General features: G+C 43.2%; 2 protein-coding genes across 9 annotated transcripts in view; both read left to right on the plus strand.

Annotated features, from left to right (window-relative positions):
• Positions 1-12,924, plus strand: part of IQCH (IQ motif containing H) — a 50,211-nt gene extending 37,287 nt beyond the window's left edge. For 7 of the 8 annotated variants that reach the window (XM_032123167.1, XM_032123171.1, XM_032123170.1 and 4 more), the window contains 6 exons: positions 587-873; positions 6,390-6,557; positions 8,899-9,024; positions 9,568-9,629; positions 11,281-11,389; positions 12,701-12,924. In XM_032123167.1, coding sequence (XP_031979058.1) covers positions 587-873; positions 6,390-6,557; positions 8,899-9,024; positions 9,568-9,629; positions 11,281-11,389; positions 12,701-12,802 — 854 coding nt within the window. In that variant the 3' untranslated portion in view covers positions 12,803-12,924. The remainder of the gene's footprint in view (positions 1-586; positions 874-6,389; positions 6,558-8,898; positions 9,025-9,567; positions 9,630-11,280; positions 11,390-12,700) is intronic. The other variant, XM_032123172.1, reaches the window with a different exon arrangement.
• A 4,151-nt stretch (positions 12,925-17,075) lies between these two features.
• Positions 17,076-19,858, plus strand: C13H15orf61 (chromosome 13 C15orf61 homolog). Its single transcript, XM_032123272.1, has 2 exons — positions 17,076-17,418; positions 19,150-19,858. Exons 1-2 carry the CDS (start codon positions 17,085-17,087, stop codon positions 19,275-19,277), a joined length of 462 nt encoding a protein of 153 aa, XP_031979163.1. The 5' UTR covers positions 17,076-17,084; the 3' UTR covers positions 19,278-19,858.
• Positions 19,859-23,156: the final 3,298 nt, after the last annotated feature.

Genomic DNA, 23,156 nt, shown 5'->3' on the forward strand with positions numbered 1-23,156 from the left:
TAATGCCACTTAGCACATCTAGTACCAATTTTATTACATAGTAGTTTATCCCAACATAACCCAAAATTGGGTTATGGCATTATATGCAATAAAAAGGCAAATCCACAATTCCAAACAGTTGTCTTGGTGATCTTCCTGTGGAAAACCATGCTGGAAGCTGTTATTTCCATGCCGAGTTCCTTTTGTGGATGAATGCCACAGGCAGACTCTTATCTAGGACCATTGTACAGATGGGAGTCCACAAGATGAGCTCACAGCAGGAGTTATCCTATTCCCTGTCCCAACATTGCACTTCCCAGCTGTCCTGGGCCTGGTGTTGACCTGGATTCACTCCTGCTACCCCAGAGCCTGTTTCTCCAGTCAGCTGTGGGATTTATCCAGTTTGGAAGTGGGACTGAAAAGCCACTAACTGAACTCCTTTCTCCTCCAAGAGATCCACGGTTCTGGCTCTGCTGCTCCCATTCCACTGATTTATTTGCTGTATCTCCAACCCCCCTGGAGCTGGTGGCTCCATCCTGTGCACCCTGAAGGGCAGCACTTGTGGATTTGATTCCAAGCTGGACAGATAATTCCTTTCTAATTCCAGGTGGAGTGATCGAAGCCTTCCCGTTCTCTGCCAGCATCACCAACCTGACAGTGGATCTGCTGGTAGAGCCAACAGGGGAGGTGACAATGGTGTCATCTGGAGACCAGCTCCATGCTGAGGGACCCCTCAGATCTTCTGGCACCACCATCCCACAACGTTCCGTGGATCCAGCAGTTCTTAACTCACTCTGCTCAAAAATTGGGGAGGTCTGTAAATCCAAAGGAGTGCTTGGCTACTTCTCCGTTGATTTTGTGGCTTTCACCCATCCGCAGACAAGGGAGCAGCAGGTGAGTGGGGCAGGTCTGTTACCTCACACTGTCTCCCTGAGATCAAGAAATGCCAACTTTCCTATGGAACTCCAGAAAATGTCAGGAGAAAGCTTTGCCCTTTGGAACAAACAGTTTTCAAACTCTGGGGCATGTGAACTGAGGAAAGCATGTGGGTATTCTAACAGCATCAAATGTAGACCTGATGCATCTCCTTGTTTTTCACTCTCATGATGTTTTATTCTGGAATCTTCACTGAGGACCCTCAGTATTAAGATGTGTTTGACTGTAAAAGGGAACATCTCTGGATTTTAAGGCTGTGGGGAACTGCAGAACTTTCAGGTTTTTGGTAACTGATCCACTGTAGGGTGGCTGTGGTGAACCAGAGAATCAGAATAATCATGGAATCATGGAATGGCTTGGGTGGGAAGGGACTTTCAAGATCATCTCGTTTCATCCCCTGCCATGGGCAGGGACGCCTTCCACTACCCCAGGGTGCTCCAAGCCCCAATGTCCAACCTGGCCTTGGACACTTGCAGGGATGCAGGGGCAGCCACAGCTTCTCTGGGCACCCTGTGACAGGGCCTCACTCTCACAGTAGTTTGTCAGCTCTGAAATTCAGATCCCAGTTATATTTGACTCCCAAAAGGGATGTTCACAGCATTGTAATTAGAATTCTGGATAAGCCATATTGGACAACTTCCATGGAAAGTTGCTTTAAAAAGATTAAGGGATGACATTCTCACCCGTGGAAGTCCATGGGAGTTTTGCCAATTGCTTTACTCAAGCCAGGATTTCACTGAAATGCAGGAATACTTCCTAGATTATTAAGGTTGTGACATTTCCTGGCACAAACAAGGACTCATTAAATTATTCAGTAATTCTTGTGGCTTCTTAGGATTCCTGTCTGCTCCATCTTGGTTTTCTTCCCTTGTTCCCATCTAATTTTACCTTAATATTCCCATGTTTATCAGCATGTACCACAACTTTAACATTATTTAAGCACAGGTTTTTAAATTTAACTGGATGTAGAGGTAATTAGTGAGGCCATCTGTCTTGGGAGAGAAAGATCACACAAAGGCTTGTGTTCCTGAAAGCACAGTGTTTTTGGCAAACAAGAAATCCTATTAGACCCTTGGAAGATCTGCTCACTCATTTCACAAGTGTACATTTGAATGCAGTAGATGGAAGGCTCAGATGCATTTCCTGGGAGTCCAGGATACTCAGGAATTCTTTCCAAGTGTGTTTTACAGAACATATTAACCTTTGGAGAGCACTAGGAGCAAAGGGATGGATAAGGAACAACATGTGTTGTCACATACAGCTCAGTGGGAGGACACAGCCTTGGCTGCCACAAGCCCCTGGCTGTGAGATCCAAGGGGCAGGGAAAGCTGGGACTCCACACAATTCCCTGTTTGCCTCAGGAATCTATTTCTATCTCAGCTACAGGCACCTGTGCCTTGTTCCTGAGGGGAAGGGAGATGGAGACGCTGTTTTCAGTGTTTTGGGGAAGAAGTGGAGAAGAATTAGGTGCAGAATTTGGACTGAATCACTTCTGATTCCCACTTTATTTTCCAAGATGATCATTCAGAGCAAAGCCTTGGCCCCTCAGAGTGAAATCCTCCCCAGTTATTGACAGTCAGATCCCTGCTGCTCAGATCCCAGCTGGGAGCTGCACCCAAATAAATCCACTGAATTGAGTGGGAATATTTAAACAGATCAACTTCCTTACCTCCACAGCTCTGTGGATGGATAGTTTGAAGAAGCAGGATCCTAAGTCACCTTTTCTGTGGGTCTGATGGCTTTTGCACAGCCTCAGCCTTTCCCAGCAGTAATGAGGGAACACTGGAAAAACACTGGAAAAACGGGATTGGACAATTCCCGCTCATGTCTGAGGGTCTCTCCAGACAGAACACAGCATTTTTTCTATGTGCTGTTTTCCAACAGGAGCCACGGTGTTGTCATTAACGATCTCCCAGTCCTATATCCACCAGGACAGAGGAGTTGTAGAGCCCTAAAATTGAAGTTTGTGGGCGAGCCCCAGCCCATCCCAGCAGCTGCCACGAGATGGCAGCCAGATAAGAGCCTGCCAGCACTGCTGGAATCAATTCTCGTGCAAATTTTAAAAGTCATAAAAGACACTCTCTTTCCAGCGCCCCAGTTGCATTAATATTTTACTAATTGACATTTTTACAGTATCGTTCAAGCACTTCTTTAAAAATAGCACGGGTGCTCTTTACAGTAACGCAGACGTCGATACCAGACGCAGATAAAACAGTTAAACGGAAGAAAGCAGAGCTGTAATTTAGTAACTCTTTAAGAATTTATGTTTTCTTCCCTTCTCAAGTTTATGTTTTAAAGCTGAAGCATTTTTATGGAAGCTGTAAAGAATTCCAGCATAATTGTGACTTTATTCACTTGAGATGTCTTCTCCATGAAGCACCGGCTCTGAAGCTGTGCATGCCAAAAGAGACTCTCCTGGAAGCACATATTTCCTTGGATAAACAGCCAGCAAGTCTTGCAGGATGTATTTCTAACTCATTTTTTTCCACTGGTGGGATTCTGGAGAGTCCTGATCTCTGTGCTCTGCTTAGCTTGACCTAAAACCAGTCTTAAATCTGTCTAAAATCTTAACTACTGCCTCTACCTTCTGCCTTTGAACTTTGAAAATCAAGTGTCAGTTCTAGGCTGCTCTGTTCCAGTTTATTTTCTGAACATAAATTCTGAAAATCCCTGAATTTCAGGTGAAAACTCCATGTGTTCTGCTAATTTTCCATGCAATCCTATCAGGATTTGACACCTCCAATCATAAATGCGTGCAATTAATACGTGCCTTTGTTGTAGATGCTCAGAACATGAGGATGGGCTCAATAATAGATGTTTGTTAATCTGTAGGATTGTATCGTTCTTTACTTAAACTTGACCTCTGCACAGGTCATCTCCTAAGAGCTCCTGATTTACTGGAGGAGTTGGTTCATCTGGTCAGACCCCTTGTCCAGGCTCTGTGTTTTCCCATTTCTGTAGCAGCACAAAGGGGATTTAAAGGCCATTTTTATGTTTCCATGGCAAAAGGGAATCCCCTGCTAGGATAAAGCTGGAAAATCTTGTGCCATCTGATCTTTCTTCCTTTCTCCCCATGTTAGGGATGTTCTGGGTCATGGCCAGGACAGGAAGGGACATGGCCACAATAACGTGTTCTCTGAGAGTCCTGAGCCAGGAAAACAATCCTTGGGGGTGATCCCAGCTGGCACCAAGAAGTGGCCATTTGGCTGCTCTAAGTTCCAACAGGGGTGGTTCAGCCGCAGGCTCAGGGATGAAAGGAGGTGGACAGGTGGCTTCCAGCCATGTTTGCCTTCCTCCTCCTCCTCCCCACACCTTATATTGGAAAATGCAAAATATACTATGATTTTACCTAAGTAGAACGTGAAGCTTAACGAGGTTTTGGAGCTCTCCTTTGTCACAGCAGGGGAGGGGATAGACACCTTCCTTCATGCCCCTGGGGATCCAAGCCCTTAATTTTGTAGGCAGCAGCATAAATTGGTCTGAGATGATGAAACCATGTCCAAAAACTATTTAATCCTCTTTGGAAGAAAACAGAAATTCCTTAAGCCAGTATTTGGTCAATCTCATGATTTCCAGCACAAAAGTTGCTCTGCTAAAAGTGTTTTCTGTTCTTCCCTCTTCTCACAGTCCCTTCCTTGGGCAAGCTGGAGCCATTCCCTGGAGCAGGGGATGCAGGAGTGCTCCTGTCCTTCCCAGAGCAGCTCCTGGGAATGCGCCAGCGGGCACTGGAGCCGGGCTGGCATGCTGGGGTTTTGTTTAGATGATGTGAAATGGATCACATGAGTAATTCATGGGTTTTTCTCTACATCTGAAATCAAAACAATGTCACTTGCACATATTCTAATTGTAGTCACTGACAATGTGGGATTTGGGGAGTAACTCCTGCACAATGTACGTGCTACCCCACGCCTGGTAGGGTTTGTGTGAATCCCTGAGAGGGTGGAATGAACTTATCTACTGCTAATGGCTGCTTAGGTTTGCCAGGCTGCTTTTTTAATGTTTTATCTGCTGGTAAATCCTCAACTCATCCCCTGCATTTTGCCAGGACTCTGCTCTGGTACTCACTTCAGTTGCGGGGATGTCTTTGCTTAACCTTTTTTATGGTCGCCCTTCAGTCCAGCTTGCCTCCTGTGGCTCTGTTTGTGCTCAGCAAAGCTTCCAGGTGTGGTTTTTGAGGTCAGGTGTAATATCAGGGTCTGGGTTAAGAGCAAACAGTTCCGTTGGAGCCAGTGAACAGCCCTCAGATATCCAAGTTTTGGGTCCCTGGCTCTCTCATGTGGCCCTGCCACCTCTTTCTGAGGGCAAAGTTTTAACTGAGAGTGTAAAACCTAGCTCAGACAAGATCTAGGACATATTGACACAGATTTGTTGATAATATTTATCAAAATTAATGGAACACTCCCAAAATATGAATAGTTTATCATTATTATTTGGCTCGTTGAAAAGGTTAGCACATACTGGAAAAGTACAAATGGACAGCAAAGTTCTTCCTGTCTTGCAGAAGTGATGATAAACAATAAATTATTGAAGAAAATTAAGTAGTATAATTGGGGAACAGTCCCCTATTACTAAGTAAAGCCAGCCATTAGCATCCAATTTGCATTTTAGACCATGCAGCAGGAAATATTTAAGTTGACAAATAGGATCTTTAATACAGCAACAGATACTTGGCAGTTAGATATTAACAACTGTTACTGGGGTGATTTATTCCCCATTATAAAGGGCATTACCATGTGCATATGATTCTGAAATTAACTCCAGTTTTCCAAGAGGCCTTGGCTGCCTGACCCCTTAATATCCTTATAATGACTCCATTTACCATTCCAGGGCTTAGGCAAGTTGTTCACTGGGAGATTTGTTTTAAGGGGTCCACTGTAGGGCAGATATTGGTGTGTAGGAACATTGCTCACTGGCACAGTAGGCACAGGGATTTTTTAAGTGGGAAAAACTCCTGGGAAAACCAAGCTCTGGTTATTGGGGTGGAGGAGCCTTGCAGAAGCAATTCATAGTGCTTCCCTCAGCCTCGTAAGTCCTGCCTGAGAAATTATTTCTGAAGTTACAGAAGAGTTCTGGTTGTTCCTGTTTGGAAGTGGTTTGTGGAATCATAGAATCCTGGAATGGTTTGGGTTGGAAGGGACCTTAAAGCCCATCCCGTTCCACCCCCTGCCATGGGCAGGGACACCTTCCTTATCCCAAGTGGCTCCAAGCCTTTTCCAACCTGGCCTTGGACAATTCCAGGGATCCAGGGGCAGCCACAGCTTCTCTGGGCACCCTGTGCCAGGGCCTCCCCACCCTCACAGGGAAGGATTCCTTCCTAAGATCTTCATGACTGCCAGCACTGCTCCAGCGCCAGGAAGCCAAAAGCAGGAACGCCAACACTTAGAACAATAAAGGCAGAGACGTTCCTTCAAAATTGCTGAATTTTACTCTTCTTCTTTTCAGTTTATTTGAATGCCCCTCTTTGTTTTGATTAGGTGTGGGCAACAGACCTTGACCTTTGCTACAGTGACCAGCTGGCCCTGACTCAGCTCCTGTTGTACATGACAGATGGAAATCTGGATTGTGGCTCCAGCCGCCTGCAAGGACCTCTTGGATCAAAGGAAAGCAGAAGCCAACGGATTCAGCACGAGGGGACAAAACCTGTGAGCAGTGAAATGTTCCCAAATATAATCATTCATGTCACTACCAATGAGTTTATCTGTTCTAGAGGAGCTGAATCTGCTCTCTTCAGGTTTTAAACTGCTACCCTTGGATTTTACAAGGTTAATAAAGTCATGGGATAACAGCACAGTAGCAGTTAAAGTGAAACAATCCCATCCCTGGAAGTGTCCAAGTCCAGGTTGGACAGTGCTTGGAGCTCCCTGGGATAGTGGAAGGTGTCCCTGCCCATGGCAGGGATGGGACTGGATGGGCTTTAAGGTCCCTTCCAATCCAAATGTTCTGTGATTCTATAAAATGGGAAGAAAGGTCTTTAGAAAAGTGAACGTAAGAAATGTATGTCTGTGTACATACACGTGGATAAAAAACAAAGGCTGTGTGCCACATTTTGACAGAAGATCCACAACTCCCTTTTTTTCCATATGTAGAGGAGGGAATGTATCACCATTCCAGAAGTGTCATGGAGCTGTAATTTAGAGGTTAACGAGCTCTTGATCCATTGTTCTCCTCAAGCAACCACTTTTAGTTGGTGAGAAGTAAATTAGATCTGATTAGTCCCAGTAGTCCAAGTTTTAGAAATGAAAAGTAATCAAGTAGCAACTTTTTTTTTTTAATTAAACTTCTGTCAGAATTAACATGAATTGTCATTATATCCTTTATTTTTAATTCTTCCTGTATTTCTGAGATTTTTATCTCCTGAAGAGTTAACTACAAGACTGCAGTCGCCCAGGAAAAGAGAAAAAGAAACAAACCAAGAGACAAATGTTTTTACAGCACATGATCTGTAATGAATGATTAAGTAAAACACTTTGTGTAAAATTATGATGTTAATAATGATTCTGTCCCTTTTAATTGATTAGATATTCTCCATGCTGGTAGCGTTGATTTTGATAAAATGGAGCAGCCCCGGAGTTTGTGTGAGGATTTTATTTTTAGAACTCCTTCTTTGAAAGAACAAATTTCCTAGATACTGCTGCTCCTGTAATTATGTACAAAACCAATCACTCATTATAGTTAGGATACATTATCTTCTAGACAGATGAGGCTAAATAAGCAACACATTAATAATTCATCCTGCAGTTCATTATGCATGTGTATGCATGCTTTGTAGCTGAAATAAGCACCTCATCAACCTGATGCCAACCCTTAAACAATAGTTCTGTGTTATTGCAGCCACATTCAAGTTTACGCTTGTTAAACTGCTGCTTGGATTATTTTATCAAGCATTCATTTATTTGTGGTCCCCTACTGCAGAGAACAGATTTTGGAAGCTCCTTTTTTAAGTTAATGACTTGAGCAATGGGTGTTATTAATTCTCAGAATATTATAAACATGATTAATTTTCAGGCAGAGATGTATTAGATAAGGATTTCAGCTATGTCAATTTAAATGAGTCAATGTCAAAACAAATATCATTTTAGGGAAAATACTGTAAATTTCATGCTTTGACGTGCAGTGTCCCTGCTCCCAGGGAACAGTCCAGCATTAAAACTAACATCAGGAAAGACCTGATTTAGGAGAACAGCTCTCCTCACTGCTCCTCAAAGCAACATCTCTGTTCTTCTGGCCTAAGCACTGCTAAGAGTTTAAACTCGATGCAGCACCGGCAAGGGAGAGAGAGGGCAGGGTCAGATGGGATATTGGGAATAAATCCCTCCCTGTGAGGGTGGGGAGGCCCTGGCACAGGGTGCCCAGAGAAGCTGTGGCTGCCCCTGGATCCCTGAAAGTGTCCAAGGCTGGGTTGGATTCATAGTGACCTCACAGAGCTCAGTGTCCACTGAAGCTGTGAAAACACCAAAATGTGGTTCATAAAGAGCCATTCTGTAGATCTGATCTATAATACAGGGGTTTATGGAAATGTCTGTGTCCAGCAGACCCTCTGAGGAACAGGAATTTCTCCAAATGGACTCTTACTCCACACTTAACATGAGTTCACTGGCAAAACGCCATTTATAGATTCACAGATCCCCAAGATTATTTGGGTTGGAAGGGACCTTAAAACCCATCTCATCCCACCCCCTGCCATGGGCAGGGACACCTTCCACTGTCCCAGGGTGCTCCAAGCCCCGTCCAACCTGGCCTTGGACACTTCCAGGGATCCAGGGGCAGCCACAGCTGCTCTGGGCATCCTCTGCTAGCCCCTCCCCACCCTCCCAGGGAAATTCCTTCCCAATACCCTATCTATCCCTGCCCTCTGGCAGTGAGAAGCCATTCCCCCCATCCTGTTGTTCCATCCCTTGCGAAAAGTCAGTAATTTACCGTGTAGATGTTGGGTTCTGATATAAACTGGTGTGAAAATGAGGAATCCTGTGTTTTTCTCTCCAGCCTGCCCCAAGCAGCCTGCGGTGTGCCGTGGCCAGCAGCCAGCTGAGGCATTCCAGCCTCTCAGAGATCTCCTACAACCTTCTCCTCCACACGTGTAAAGCTCGTGGGGTTGGATTTGACCTCCAGGTATGAAGGGGAAAGATGAGAAAATGTGCTATTCGCTCTGCAGAATTTTTGTTTGTAAATTCTAATATGGTAAAACCACTTAGAGCAATGTAAATCATAAATCATAGAATTGTTTGGGTTGGAAAACACTTTTAAGATCATTCAACCATAAACCCAACACCCCCATGTTCACCACTAAACCATGTGCTCAAATGCCACATCCACCTATTTTTCTTTCCAGTTATGTGTGTGTAAAACTTCTAGGGGTTAATCTACTTCTTGATAAAAATAAGTGTGTAAGGAGATAATTTTTAAGATGCTTTTGACCATCTCTTACTGCTTTGGTACCCAAATATTTGCTGTTGAATAGATTCTGCTGCATTTATTGTATTCTCTACAATAGGTTAGAGCAATAATCTATTTAAACTGAGCAATAATTCCTTACACACAATTCCAAACCAGCCCTTCTTACCTATGGGTGTGTACTTAGTGTAACAAACACGTTTATTACCATTACCAATATTTTAGGAATAAATAAAGCAGCTTTGTCCTTTTATTTAACAGGAAAAACAGGGAACAGTGTTTGTATTGTATGAAGACCAGAAGCGACACAGACTGGGAATGATGTAAGTGTGGGCTGTCCCTTCCCCAGGGTGACAAAGAGCTGGGAGCACTCTGGGTGTGCAGGGAGTGATAAAGGCCAGGGAGGGAATGAACAGCCTGAGCACCTGGCTGTCACCTCCTGCTCACAGAAGTGCACTGACTTCTTCCAAGATTGGCCTTTGGGAGGGTTTTAGGGAGGCTTTAAGCATTTCAGTAATAAAAGAAGGACAGGAATGTGCTGAGCCCAAAGGCTGGTGGCACTGCAGGCTCAGGACCTGCTGGAATTGGCTTCAGGAGAGCTGTATTCCCTGTCAGGAGCAATCTCTCACATGGATTAGCACAGGCTTACTCTTCTAGGCAACATTATTAAAAACCTGACTTCCAGGAGGCAAGGAGGGTGAAGTTTAATGCCTTTTTATATTGTTCTTCCCCAAGTTTCTTGCCAAAATAGGATGTAATAAGTGAGGAGCTGAAGCGTTCTGTTCTCAGCCTGTTCTGTATTCCTTTGATGCTGCAGCTATTTCATTAATGACCTGGATAACAAAACAGCTTCTTCAAGTGCTGGATGTGCCTGCAAGTGTTCTGGAGGGCAGGAATAGAATTCAAAATGATCTCCACAAATTGAAGAAACAATATGAGAAATAGAATTAGATTTGGTTGGAATCAGATGTAAGAAATTACATTTAGAGAGCAGTAATGAATATGAGGAACAAGGAGGTTTTGGGAACAGGATCTGTGAGTCAAACTGCCTGCAAGCCATGATGTCATGATCCTATGGAAAAAGGTAAACAGTGTATCCTGGGAGACACTGGAAGAAATCCTGCTGTTCTATGAGAGGGAGGCAATGAAAATGTTGAGAGTTCTGGAGAGCATGACTGACATGGAAAGACTAAAGAGGAGAGGGAGGGCAAAAACGGGATCTGTTAATGATCTCCCAGCACTGAAAAAGCCTCTGCAGGAAGGAGAAATCCGATTTCCACGTTTTTGGTAGTAGGACAAGAAGAAAATAACCTAACTTGCCGCAAAGAGGATTCCTGTTCTCTACCATCACATTTTCAGTGCAATTTCATAATTAATTAATTGGGAAATATTTTCAAGATTGTAACAGTTGGAGCTTATAAAATAACTGAAATACCTGAAACATCTATGAGAATTATCCGTTTTATTACATCAGAGATCTGTGGTCGATTCCAGTAAATGAGAGACATTATTCCTCAGTGTAATTCCCTGTTCCATAAGGGATGGGAGAGTCTGTATGGACCACTGGGAAACCAAAGCCTCAAAAGCTGTAACAATCTAAGGAATGTTGGCACTGCTGAAATTTCTTTCCCAAATTTTGGGCTGAAGCAACAGTTTTTGCCAACTAATGTGGGTGATTCGAGGGTTCTGCTGCTTCAGTCCTACCTCAGCAGTAACCTTTTACTTGGAGTAGCTGAAACCTCTCTGCTTACTTCCGCTAAGTTGATTAATAAAAATTATTTATTACACAAATCCTTTCTGTTGACAAGTTAAAATGGAGCCTCATCTTTCATATCTCCCTGAAGATTTTCACCTTGTGAGATTGAAAATCCTCATTAAATTCCATCACCAGGCAGGCACAAATGAGAGGGCGATTGTTTTTAAGCATGTGAAGGGAATCATTGGTAAACTCATTTGTTTGGATATCATTAACAGAACAATCGGAGAGGATCTCCAGGGGGTCCTCCTGACCTTTGCTCGCAATCTCTTCATCATCCATCAAGAAATATCAGCACCTAATATGCAAGGCGAGACCAATTTTAAGGTGAGGTGTTAATTAACTAACGATCCTGGTTAATTTCTGTACAAGGCCTGCAAATACCTCATGCTGGATCATAAACAAGTGCTAAACCATTCCTTTTTTATCACTGGCTGTGTGTGGTTTACAGTGTCTGGGTCAGTGTAGTCGGTCTCCCACGGAACCTGTTAGTTAAATTTAAGTTTGAAACTTTTTCTTTGAAAAGAGACATCCTTGAGCGTGAAATTATTTGTAATCTAATGCTCCTGAGTGTCCTTTGGAAGAGCAAAGGAGCTGTTGGCACTGCCTCACACAGTTCTGTCACAATTGCCTGCTTTATTTTAAAGGGACACCATCAAGGTAAGAATCTTAAATTAGAAACAAATTTCTCAGTTAATAATAGCTGCTTAGATTATTAACACTGATTTCTTTTAAGCAGGCAGCCACTGAGTACTTAATCCGTTCGTTCCCATCCCTCACCCCGCCATCTATTTCCCAAGTGGATTTGTTCCCAATTTTCTCTGCTCTTTGAATGTCCCCATCTGTGGATGCTCTGGGGTGGAGAGGGGGAGGCAGGACAAAGCACAGGGGCTGCTCACTCTGGGGAGGTTCCCCCACCTTTCCTCCAGAGCTCCTCTGTGATGACCCCACTGCCAAAGGAGCCAGGAAAGCAATAATGAATCCAACCCCGTGCCCTGGAACAAGCACTCCTTACAAAGCTGCTTTTTGATTCCAGAGAATTGCTCAGCCTCCCACAGGGACTTCCTTTGCTGAGCTACATCACCTTTAACTTTATAAAAACTTTCCAAGATCCTGTCTCTAAGTGTTTTGTGAAAGGTGAAGGGGAACACTGTGTTAGATTTGTATCTTAAGTCATGTCACATAATTTATAGCAGATTCTTTCCACTCTGAGTAGATTTTCCCCTGACAAGTAGAGTGTGAAATGACAGATTTTGGGGAAGACATAATTAAATTTCAACATGTTACAGAACAAACAACAAAAAAAATCCCCATTTTTTTCAGTATGAGGGAATGAAAAGCAACAACTGAAGAAAAATATAAAAGAGAACTTTTCTTCATTGCGAGTTAACATATGTGAAATAAAACACCTGTTAGTTAATTAGGAGTACAAATTGTATTTTTATTTACCTGAGATTTGTACATATTTACTAATAATTCCCCCAAGTGTCCCCAAAGTAAAAGTAAATTTAATTGGTGCATCCTGTCCCATGTAACCCTGTTACCTGTTCAAGGCAGGCACTGCCAGCTGTGCACCCTGGCTGCTGGATTCCATTATAATGCCCATTAAATAACTTGTATTCCTTGAATCTGTTACAGATGGCAATTCGAGATATTGAAGCAATTCTAGGAGTTGCAGCAGAAAACAAACTGAAATTGGAAGAAGAGCAACCTTGGGAAGCAGATGCTCTGAAAGAATAGTTAACAGAAATTGTTTAAGTGCCTCATTCCTTATGCTTCTGGAAATGCTTCCTCATCTGTAAGAACAGGTTTGGTTTTCCTTCTGAGTTGGTGTGTGAAGTAACATTAACTGAGACAGAACATCTCTGTGATTCCTGAGTGTGGCATTTGGAACATCCCATCTTTCTTGTTGAAAAGCACAGGATCATCCCGATGCTCTTCATGTCCCTGTTGCTATTCCTGAAGTTCAGCATCTGGGTTAAAAATCTTATTAATGGGGTCATGCTGCCTTTATCACTGACTCAGAGCAGGAGATCAGATTTACTGAAAAGAGCCCTGAGAGCCCAAATTCCAACGAGCTGTGTTCTGAAATACAGGCTTCTGGCAGGAAAGGAGGTCCAGTGTTAGACCTGCTGAAGGGAGTCCAGAGGCCACCAGAATGATCAGAGGGATGGAGCCACTCTGCTGTGAGGAAAGGCTGGGAGAGTTGGGATTGGTCAGCCTGGAGAAGAGAAGCTTTGGGGTGACCTCATTGTGGCCTTCCAGTACCATAAGGGGCCTAGAGGAAAGATGGAGAGAGACTACTCAGAAAAATCTGGAGTGACAGGACAGGGGGGAATGGCTTCAAACTGAAGGAGATTAGGAATAGTTTAGATATTGGGGAAAAAATCCTTCCCTGGGAGGGTGGGGAGGCCCTGGCACAGGGTGCCCAGAGAAGCTGTGGCTGTCCCTGGATGTGTCCAAGGCCAGGCTGGATGGGGCTTGGAGCCACCTGGGATAGGGAAGGTGTCCCTGCCCATAGCAGGGGGTGGAATGGGATGGGCCTTAAGGTCCCTTCCAACCCAAAATATCCCATGGTTCTCCTGCCTATAAATGCCATCTTAATTTAAACACCATTTTATCAGTAATCTCAGCAATCCATGTTCCTCTGCAGTACTGTCTCTATTGTTATGCTGCTTTTTCTATTATCTAAAGACTTTTGCAGCAGTTCTTTTGTGGTCATTTTCAAATTATCAGAAAGAAAATTAATGGCACTAATTCATCAAAAGAATTCTACTTGCACTGTGATTCCCAGAATTCCATGACTTTTGCAGGTCTGTCCATCTGTATTTTGGATACTGGTGACTCTTTTGGTCACAATTGTTAAAGGACAACATTATATTTGTAAAATTACCTTTATCCATCAAATCTTTAATATCCCAACAGACAACACATTCTACATTTTACTATGGAAGAGCAGATCTCAGTGAATGGAGACTATCATCCTAGGAATGGCAAGTATCCTTGGGATTACGTCCCAAAAATTAAGGCAAAGGCAGTTTTAACACAAATACTAAATGAGACTAAGCAGTTGCACAAGATCAGCACCCAGTTTTTCCAATGCCAAATCTTTGATCCCGCAGCATCAGACATTATTTTTTGTGGAGCCTTTTTCTCTTCTACTTTGGTCACAGAATTAATTAATTGCAGATGAGAATATTTGCATAAATGCTGATTCCTGCTTCAAATAAAAATCCAAAGGAGCATTTTTAATTCCTGTTTTATTGCTGTTTTACATGGATATTGTGTTGGATTTGAATATCCCAGAGCCCATGTAGATTTTCCCAAGGTGGAATTTAGCCAATGGCTGTACTCGAGCTGGTTTCCAAAGGGTTAAGGAAAAGGAAGCCTTGATCCAAGCCAGAACAACATAAGGTCTGAGAGGCTCATTAGTTCACTGGCACTTAATAGACTGCGGTGTCCTAGGAGGAAATGAAACCTGCACTTCCTTATGGCTTTGTTCTACCCTGACAAAAGAAAACTGTACCTGTTTTTGCAGGAAACAAGTGACCTGAAAGTTCCCATGGTGAGAGAGATTTCTCAGCGTGTGTGAAGTCTGAAATGTATTTTGAGGGGGGAAAAAAAAGTTTTTAATTACTACTAACACTTCTGAGCCTTGAGCTGATGGAAGGATTGAAACTGCTTTGCAGTCTCTCACATTCCGCTCCCATGCTGCTGGTGCCAAAAATGTAGGGCTTTTAGCAATGCTGCAGATTAAAAATGAAATTATAATATTGTTAAAAAGTCAGGAATATCATTCTGTTCACACTACTGGATTATTTATTCCCACTCATTAAAGGAGTAATAGAGTTGTTGAACTGCAGCTAGAATTTCAGAGCAGGAGCTGGATGGGAAGAAAACAGAACAAGTGTGAAGCAAAAGATTAAAGGTGACCCAGGTGTGGCTTCTCATCAGAAACTGCCCCAAAACCTGCCAGACTTGGACAAAAGCTGGAGCTGGTTCCTCAGCTGCAGGGTGTGGTGGAATGCTCATGGAAGGAGGTGAGGGACAGCAGATTTGGCATCAACTGCAAAGGATGCAGACAATTAAAATAAAGGATTTGTGCTCCCCAGGAGTCAGAGCTGGAAATGGAGATGTTTGTTTAACTGGCACTACTTTGTGGATTTTGTTTCAGCAAGAATTTAGCGTAGCACAGAGTACTTCAGGTCATTCTCCTGAAAGAGCTACCTGGAGCTGATGATACTGGAAACTGGGTTTCCTGGTTTAGGTAGTTGGGTTTAAAGCCCTGGATAAAAGAAAAAAAAAAGCTTTTAGCCCACATTTCCATATTTAGAATGACAACTCTGAGCACAGAGCAAAAAAAAAAAAGTAGCTCATCAATACAACCACTTCCTGATGTCTCCTGAAATGAAATAGTCGCCCTCCCTGTTTCCTGGAAGATCTCCAGTACCTCAAGTTCAGGAAAATTTACCACCTTCCCTCTAGGTTAAGGTAACAAGTCCCTGGATTTCTAAGGCTGTCCTTAACATTTCACGGTGATTACTTACTATCAAATCCATCTAACAATGGCATACTGTAGATCTGAGGCATTGTACAGATCCTCTGTATTTCATTTTAGACTGTAGATTTTGTTATATTGATGAAAAACAAAAGATTAGGAACTACAGTCATTGACAACCTTCATTAATGTAGTTAATGAAATACAACAGCAGAGTATCACTCTTAAGGTTCAATACTTTATTTCAACCCTTCACCACAGTACCAGATTCCAGCTTTTCTATCCTCAGCCACTGTTACCACTAATAAAGAAAGATATTAAAGCTAAACTATATGCTCTATTATTTATAGGGAGGTGAACTTGAAGGGGGAAATTTGTTGCTGGTGATGATTAATAATTACTTGTTCAACACACACGTAGTACAGTAAATAAACAGGGCACATTGTTGGGTAGTAATTGATTAATTAGCACGTTCATACTGGACAGCTCAATGGTTTAAGATTGCTGAGTTTGAGATATTGCTTGCAATTATTGAAAGGAAAAATCTGTTTCCATTTCTCACTTTTCTGTACGGTCTTTTTTCCCCCTCTCAAATAGAATGTTTAATTGTTCAAAACCTTAGCTTTTCCTTAGAAAATGGAATATAGGCTGTAATTTTAAAATATTTCTCTTGAAAGGGTCCGACACTTGAAAGGATGATTTTTAGGGAATTCTGCCACATAAACCCAATGCAGCCGGATACACTTTCTCCTGAGTGCAGGTTGATGCTGCAGGTACTGCTGTCAGCACATCAGTGTCAACAAAACCTTTCTAAGAATGTGATTGCCTGACTTTTTTTGTGATACACCCACTCATCCCTCGCTCCGTGCAGGTCTCAGGGTGACCCATCCCCTCAGCACGGACAGCTCTGGCATGGCCTTGGCACATCGGTCACAGAATCACTGAGGTTGGAAAAGCCCTCCAAGGTCATCGAGTCCAAGCTCTGCCCGATGCCCACCTTGTCACCAGCCCAGAGCACTGAGTGCCACGTCCAGGAATTCCTTGGACACCTCCAGGGACGGGGACTGCAGACCTCCCTGGGCAGCCCCTTCCAATGTCTAATCAGCCTTTTTGGGAAGAAATTCCCGCCGATGTCCAACCTGGCCCTCCCCTGGCACAGCCTGAGGCCGTTCCCTCTCCTCCTGTCCCTGTTCCCTGGGAGCAGAGCCCGACCCCCCCGGCTGCCCCCTCCTGTCAGGGAGTTGTGCAGAACCAGAAGGTTCCCCTGAGCCTCCTTTTCTCCAGGCTGAGCCCCCCTCCCAGCTCCCTCCTGGGGCTCCAGACCCTTCCCCAGCTCCGTTCCCTTCCCTGGACACGCTCCAGCCCCTCAATGTCCTCGGCGAACCGTGGGGCCCCGCCCTGGGGCCACTGTCCCGCTCCGTTCCGCGGGCCATTCCCGTTCCATTCCCGGGCCGTTGACCCGCTCTGTTCCCACCCCCCGGGCGGCGCAGGCGCGGTGCGGGCGCAGGCGCGGTGCCCCGCGGGATGCGGGCGCTGCTGCGGCGGGTGCACGGGGCGGCCGTGGCGCTGCTGCTGTGGCGGGGCCCGGCCCCGGCCCGTCCCGCCGCCTCCGAGGTGCTGAGCCAGCACCTGCGGCAGCGCCGCCTGCCCCACTGGACCTCGTTCTGCGTCAAGTACAGTGCGGTGCGCAACGACCAGTTCGGCCTCTCGCACTTCAACTGGCCCGTGGACGGCGCCAACTACCTGGTGCTGCGCACCGGCTGCTTCCCCTTCATCAAGTACCACTGCTCCCGCGCCGCGCCGCAGGACCTGGCGCTGCAGAACGCCGCCTTCACCGCCCTCAAGGTGCTCAACGCCGGTGAGTCCGGCCCGGGACGGCTCCGTGAGGGGCGGGCGGGGCCGGCGGGGCAGCGAGCGCCGGAGGCGGCGGCCTGAGGGGCAGCGCCGGTGGGGCCGGGACGGCAGCTCGGACCGGGTAGCTCCGCTCCGCGCCCTCTCCGTCTCCTTCTCTTTCCCCTTCTTCCTCTCTCCCTCTCTCCTTCCTCTTATCTCTCTCCTCCTTCTGTCTTTCCCTGTCGCCCTCTTCTTCCTTCTCGCTTTTCTCCTCTCTCTCTCTCCCCTTCTCTCCTTCTTTCTCTCTCCTCCCTCTCTCTCTCCTCCCTCTCTCTCTCCTCCGCCCCGTCCCCTCTCCTTCTCCGGCTCGGGCCAGGAATTCCCGAGCTGTAACCCCAGGGAAGGAGTAGAGCCGTAAATCGACCCTCGCGGCGGGGCTTGACCCAGTTCGTGTTTCTCTGACCACTTGTGACAGCGACAAATCAAACGCTTGGTATTTAAGCGGCTCACGCCTTTGCTAGGGAGCATTTTCCAGCTGGAAATCCGAATGCTGTGGATGAACTTTTGTCCTCTACGCAATTCTGAAGCGAAACTCTGTTTCAGACAGTGTCTGATGAAGGAATGGTCAGACCGCTTTGATCCTAATGTGCTGCTGGAATATAAATCCTTATAATAAAAACGCTTTATCAGTACCCTATTAATATAAAAGTAGAGATAGTTAAGTTTTGAAAGATATTATTTCAAAACTTTGGCTGCAGATTCAATGCTTATTTGAATGCCGGCAGCGACAGTGGCATAACATTTCATACCTTCTTTGTTTTCATATTTAATTTTTTTAAATCTCCTTTTCTTCATAAGTCTTTGTAGACTTTTATTCAAAACATGGCTGCTAGTCTTAATTTTCTGATCTTTCCAGACTGACATAGTGAGAAAATATAATCACAAAGACTGATTTCTTCACGGCACATTTAAATCTGATTTTCTTTTTCCCCCCACCCAGTCACGCTTTTGTCTTTCTCAGAACTACCCTTCATGTTTCATATTTAAAAGATGGGAAAACATGATTAAAAAGGCAATTCACTTCTTTTAGACTCGTGCTTAAGCACTTGGATAGCTTCAAAGCACGTTAAAATTGGTATTTCTGAATTCAGGGCCTAAATCCATTTCTGGTTTTCCCTCTAAAATAAATAGAATATTGTCTGTAATAAATGGATAAATTGACAGTGCTAAGAAATGTCACTTTATATATATATATATATATACACCTTTTGCCCATTGCAGTTCTGTTGGAGTTGGTAGTCTTGACTGCTGATCTGATTTTCCCCAGAGCAGCTTCATGTTGATCTATGGATTCACTGCCTATTTTGTTTCTTATTTCTGCTCTGACATAGACTCCAATAACTAAGTGGATGTGCAGGGAGTTTGGGTTTAGTATTTGGAGATATATATATATATATATATTTAATCCGTAGAAATCCTGTGTACGTGGCAATGTTTCACTTCTTTCATGTTGTTATCCTCCTGTTTTCTTTTTGTACTAATTCCTGCATATTGCTGCTTTCTGCCTCATATCACAGGAAAGGTGTTAAGCACTGATAGCTGCATTTAAATAAAGACAAAATACTTGTAAGGCAGCTTTTACAGGAGTGCTTTCCCCTCTCATTTCATTCTGGAGTCATCATTCCTCACTATTAATTTGCAGTTTGGATTTCCCTGGCTTGCTCTGTGTGTGTAACGTGCTTTTATCTTTCCTTAGGCATCCCAACTTTACTGTATGGAATTGGCTTCTGGTTCTTTGCCCGTGTCACAGAGACTGTTCACACGAGCCATGGCCCAGTCACTATTTATTTTCTAAATAAAGAAGATGAAGGAGCCATGTACTGAACTCAGGCCCTCGAGTACCTGTCCTCTGGTGGGTTCTCTGTCACAGCTGCTACAAATATCTGCTGCCTTTGACTAAAAACAGCTAAAAAGTCTTGGTTTTTACAGTGTGTTCTCATATTCAGTGTGCTGTTTCAGGAAGCTTCATGGACTTTTTGGTCATGAGAGATTTATTTTTGCAGAGGTCTGTAAAGTTGAGGAATGAGCAGCTTTGGGAGAAGAATTTCTGAGGGTGTATCTGGAAGTCAGTGGCTGGTGCTGCTGGACAAACTTGTGGTAATTTAAAGAGATACATTTATCAACGTAGAGGACTGAATTGTAGCCTGTGGGCAAGGAAACTGAATGCACTGACATTTTCAGAATGTCTCTGAAAAGATAAAGCTGCTCAGGTTTAGAGCCTGTCCAGATGTTTCATAATGCATTGATTGTCACAGTTGTAACTGTGTCTGAGTGAATCCATGGCACTGACTGTTCACAATCACCTGGAAGAGCCTTTGGGAAAAAAACCCACCCTAAGAAGTGCAAAATGGCTGTATCACATTTCTTTAAATTATATTTAAATAAAATATCCAAAATACACTTGATGCTTGTATCTTTTGCAATTCTTGAGCTCCAGATGTGTGTTACTATTTTTCTTTTGGTGGCTTTATAGGTAAGTACAAAACCTAAGTGATGTAGAAGATTTAGTCCCCTGTGCTAATTCACAAATTGCTGGTATTTTTAATTAATGAGGAGAATGAGAAGAATACTACAAGAGTATCTCATTTTTTTGTTGCAAAATAACTGATTTCTCCAGTTGTAACCGAGCACAGCTTTTAGGCACAAACAATGACAAAATTACTTCACTGGGAAACCTGGGCAAAGCCAAAGCTTTTGGGGAACTATTTGTATAGTGGAAATATGGAATTAATGGAAACAGGAAGACCTGTACAGGATCTGTTGCTGGTGCTTGGATTTAGTGCCAGCAATTAATGCTGTCAGTTCCAGATCTCACATCTGGTGATGGAAGTTGGTCATTCCAGTTTTCATAAGTCAAAAAATAAATGTAAAATGGGTAGGGGCTGGTTGTGAAGGGTAATCACTTTTCCTCAGTAAATGATTATCAAGCTATGACTACAGTATAATGTCATTTAAATACTTTTTAACTTAATTCCAGATAATAGAAGTGTTTCCCACTTAATGAAGCAATCCATGTGGCTTTTCTGAAAGCAGCACTAAACACTTGAATCAAAGAAGTGCTTGCACTGTTAAGTTTTGGAGAATGTTCTTGGCACAAGTTAAATGTCTCAAAGATGAAGAGATGGCATTACAACAACCCTCATTAATAAGAAAAATAGCAGTTAGCGTTTTTCTAGAGCTGATTTGCCCTGTAAAATAACTGCAGCTCATAAGTTTAAAGTCAAATACTGCTCATTCATTGCCACAGAGCTCATCAATACCTGGCTGTAAAGGTTTAGGCTCAACACAAGGTTGATAAAATGGTTTTTAATTACCAGACTATAAATACAGCTCTTCATTGGCGCTGCAGCTCCACTCACTGCAGCTTGTTTGATTTCTGATAATGGGCACTGCTGACTTTGCTTACCTGTTTTCCAATAAATGCAGGCAACACACCCCCCTGTCCATACAGTGATGGGCAAGTCTCCTTAGAGAACATCTCTGACAAACTACCCTATTGATTGCTGCAATTCTGTGCTGCTTGCAGCATTAAATAGAGCCCTGATCTCTTGTTCAATGATCTCACTGTGTAACAATTAAGCAAATGTAATATTTTCTTGTATTACATGAAAATCAATAGACCTCTTGCTCTTACAAAGTTGATGGTGCTAAAGGATGAACTAGGAGATGTCTGAGGGCAGAGTGCAAATATGGGATCACTCATTCCTTTCATTAAGGCTTGTGTAGGAGCACTTGCAGTACTTCAGAGGGAAAATAGGCTGTTTGTAAGGGATAAACCTTGAGTTATTAAGTCACAATGAAATAACTTTCATGTATGAATATAAACCCAGTTGCTTGTTCTCAAAAATAAAATGTTTCATCTGACTTTCACTCTTGTTTTCCTATAAATACCAGCTTCTTACCATCTGGTTTTTATCACTTTTTGGCCTGAATGTAAGATATTGAGGGCCAGAAACATTTGTACCACTCTGTCTCAAAAATTTCTTTAACACTCAGGAATAATTGATCCACAAAATGACCCTTCTGACTTTTGACAGATTTGATTTGCACCGTCTCCCATTTGAAATAAAGTTTAATTCCCCTTGTAAACCTTGCCTTAATTATCTCCTTGCTGTGTCCAAGGCTGATGTTTAAATGAGGGAGAGATGATGTTAAAAAAAGCCCAGAGCTTTGTTTCATCTCCCTTAACTACTTCAGAGAAACGAAACCCCGAGGATCAGGTGGCTCCTCCTTGTAGCACCTCTTTAAACAATAATGATTATTGGGGGCACCTTAACCTGGAGGAGCTCCTGGTGTCACCCCTCACCCGGGTCAGCGGGCTCAGGTATCCCAGTTAAACTGTGCTACTGTAAATTAATGGAAAATGCAGCTGCTTTGCTGAAAGATCAATGTCCAATAAAGGCTGCACAATCAAATCTTGTTGCAATGATTGAGGTGCCTAATTGCCTTTCAAAGATAAGGTGGTAATCAACATACGTTCAGCTGATCTTTTTTACCGCTTCAATTACATGCTAATGGCAGTAGCCAAGTCAGGATCTTTAACTACTTATTAAATCTTACATGTGTTCTGAAAAATTACTTAAGCCACACAATCGATAAAACCCAGCCCTTAATTACTATATTTCACTTTTAGACCTTTTTGTATGGTTGATAAATGTTTCGCCAGAGACTCCACAGTGCTAATGAGTTACCCTAAGAAATGCCCTTTTCTGCTGTTGTCTCCTCCAAATTGTGGTTCTTGAAGTTTGGTTCTTGTTTTCTTGAAGTTTTGGGACTGGTGATGCAAACATGGTCCAGGCAGCTCATTTTATTTAAATCTTTTTAGATCTAGCATCACTTTTTTATCACCAGTTGATGGACTTGCTAAACCCTCAGGAGGGCACAAAGTTCCCACTGTAAATTAATACTGGATTGAGGTATTAGTTAGGATTGGAATTCCTAAATATTTATGATTAGTACTCTTATGTTGTCTGAAAAATCAGCTTCTGTGCTCCCTTCTTCCTCCCCTCTCTTTCCCTGGAGCAACATCCAGAGCTTTTCTCCTGCTGACCTTCCATTGACTTGGGCAGAATTTAGATCTGTCCTCACCTTACCTTGTGTGTTGACCTAAATCTCTTCACAAACCATAATTATAGATCTCCCTGATGTATGTTATTATTATTGAATGAAATTTAGGTATTTTTTAATAGTTGAATGCCCTTAGGCCTCTGGTTTAGAGCAACTTTTCCTGAAACAAAGGGGATTTTGCTTCATGTATTATTTACTTTGGCCATTTAATTTAAATTGACTTTTGCTGTAACCCCTTAATCATGTTCACTACAAAAAAGTAAGTTAATAATTCTGAGAGTTATCTTGACTTCTTTCCCTGTTTCTGGAAATAGGAGTCATGATTTAAATTTTGGGCTGTATTTTTCAGTTTAAATACACCTAAGAAAAACTGGCAGCTTCAGCATTGCAGCCAGGGAATATAGAATAAAAATTGTTACTAATATACTCCCAAGTTTTCTTAAAAGGTTTATTTTCTTTCTAGAGAAGAAGATGATGTTGGTTTTTCATTTAACTCCTAAAAAGTAGAATACAACCAACATAGGGTGATTTTAAAAGCAATTGCATCACTTTAAGCACAGTTTATGAGCCCTGTTCTAGTTCATTATAAAACCAATTTATTACTTGCAATGATATTAATAATCCTAATAGAATTAA

This window comes from Corvus moneduloides, chromosome 13, assembly GCF_009650955.1.
Source record: "Corvus moneduloides isolate bCorMon1 chromosome 13, bCorMon1.pri, whole genome shotgun sequence".
In the NCBI taxonomy this organism is placed as follows: Eukaryota; Metazoa; Chordata; class Aves; order Passeriformes; family Corvidae; genus Corvus; species Corvus moneduloides.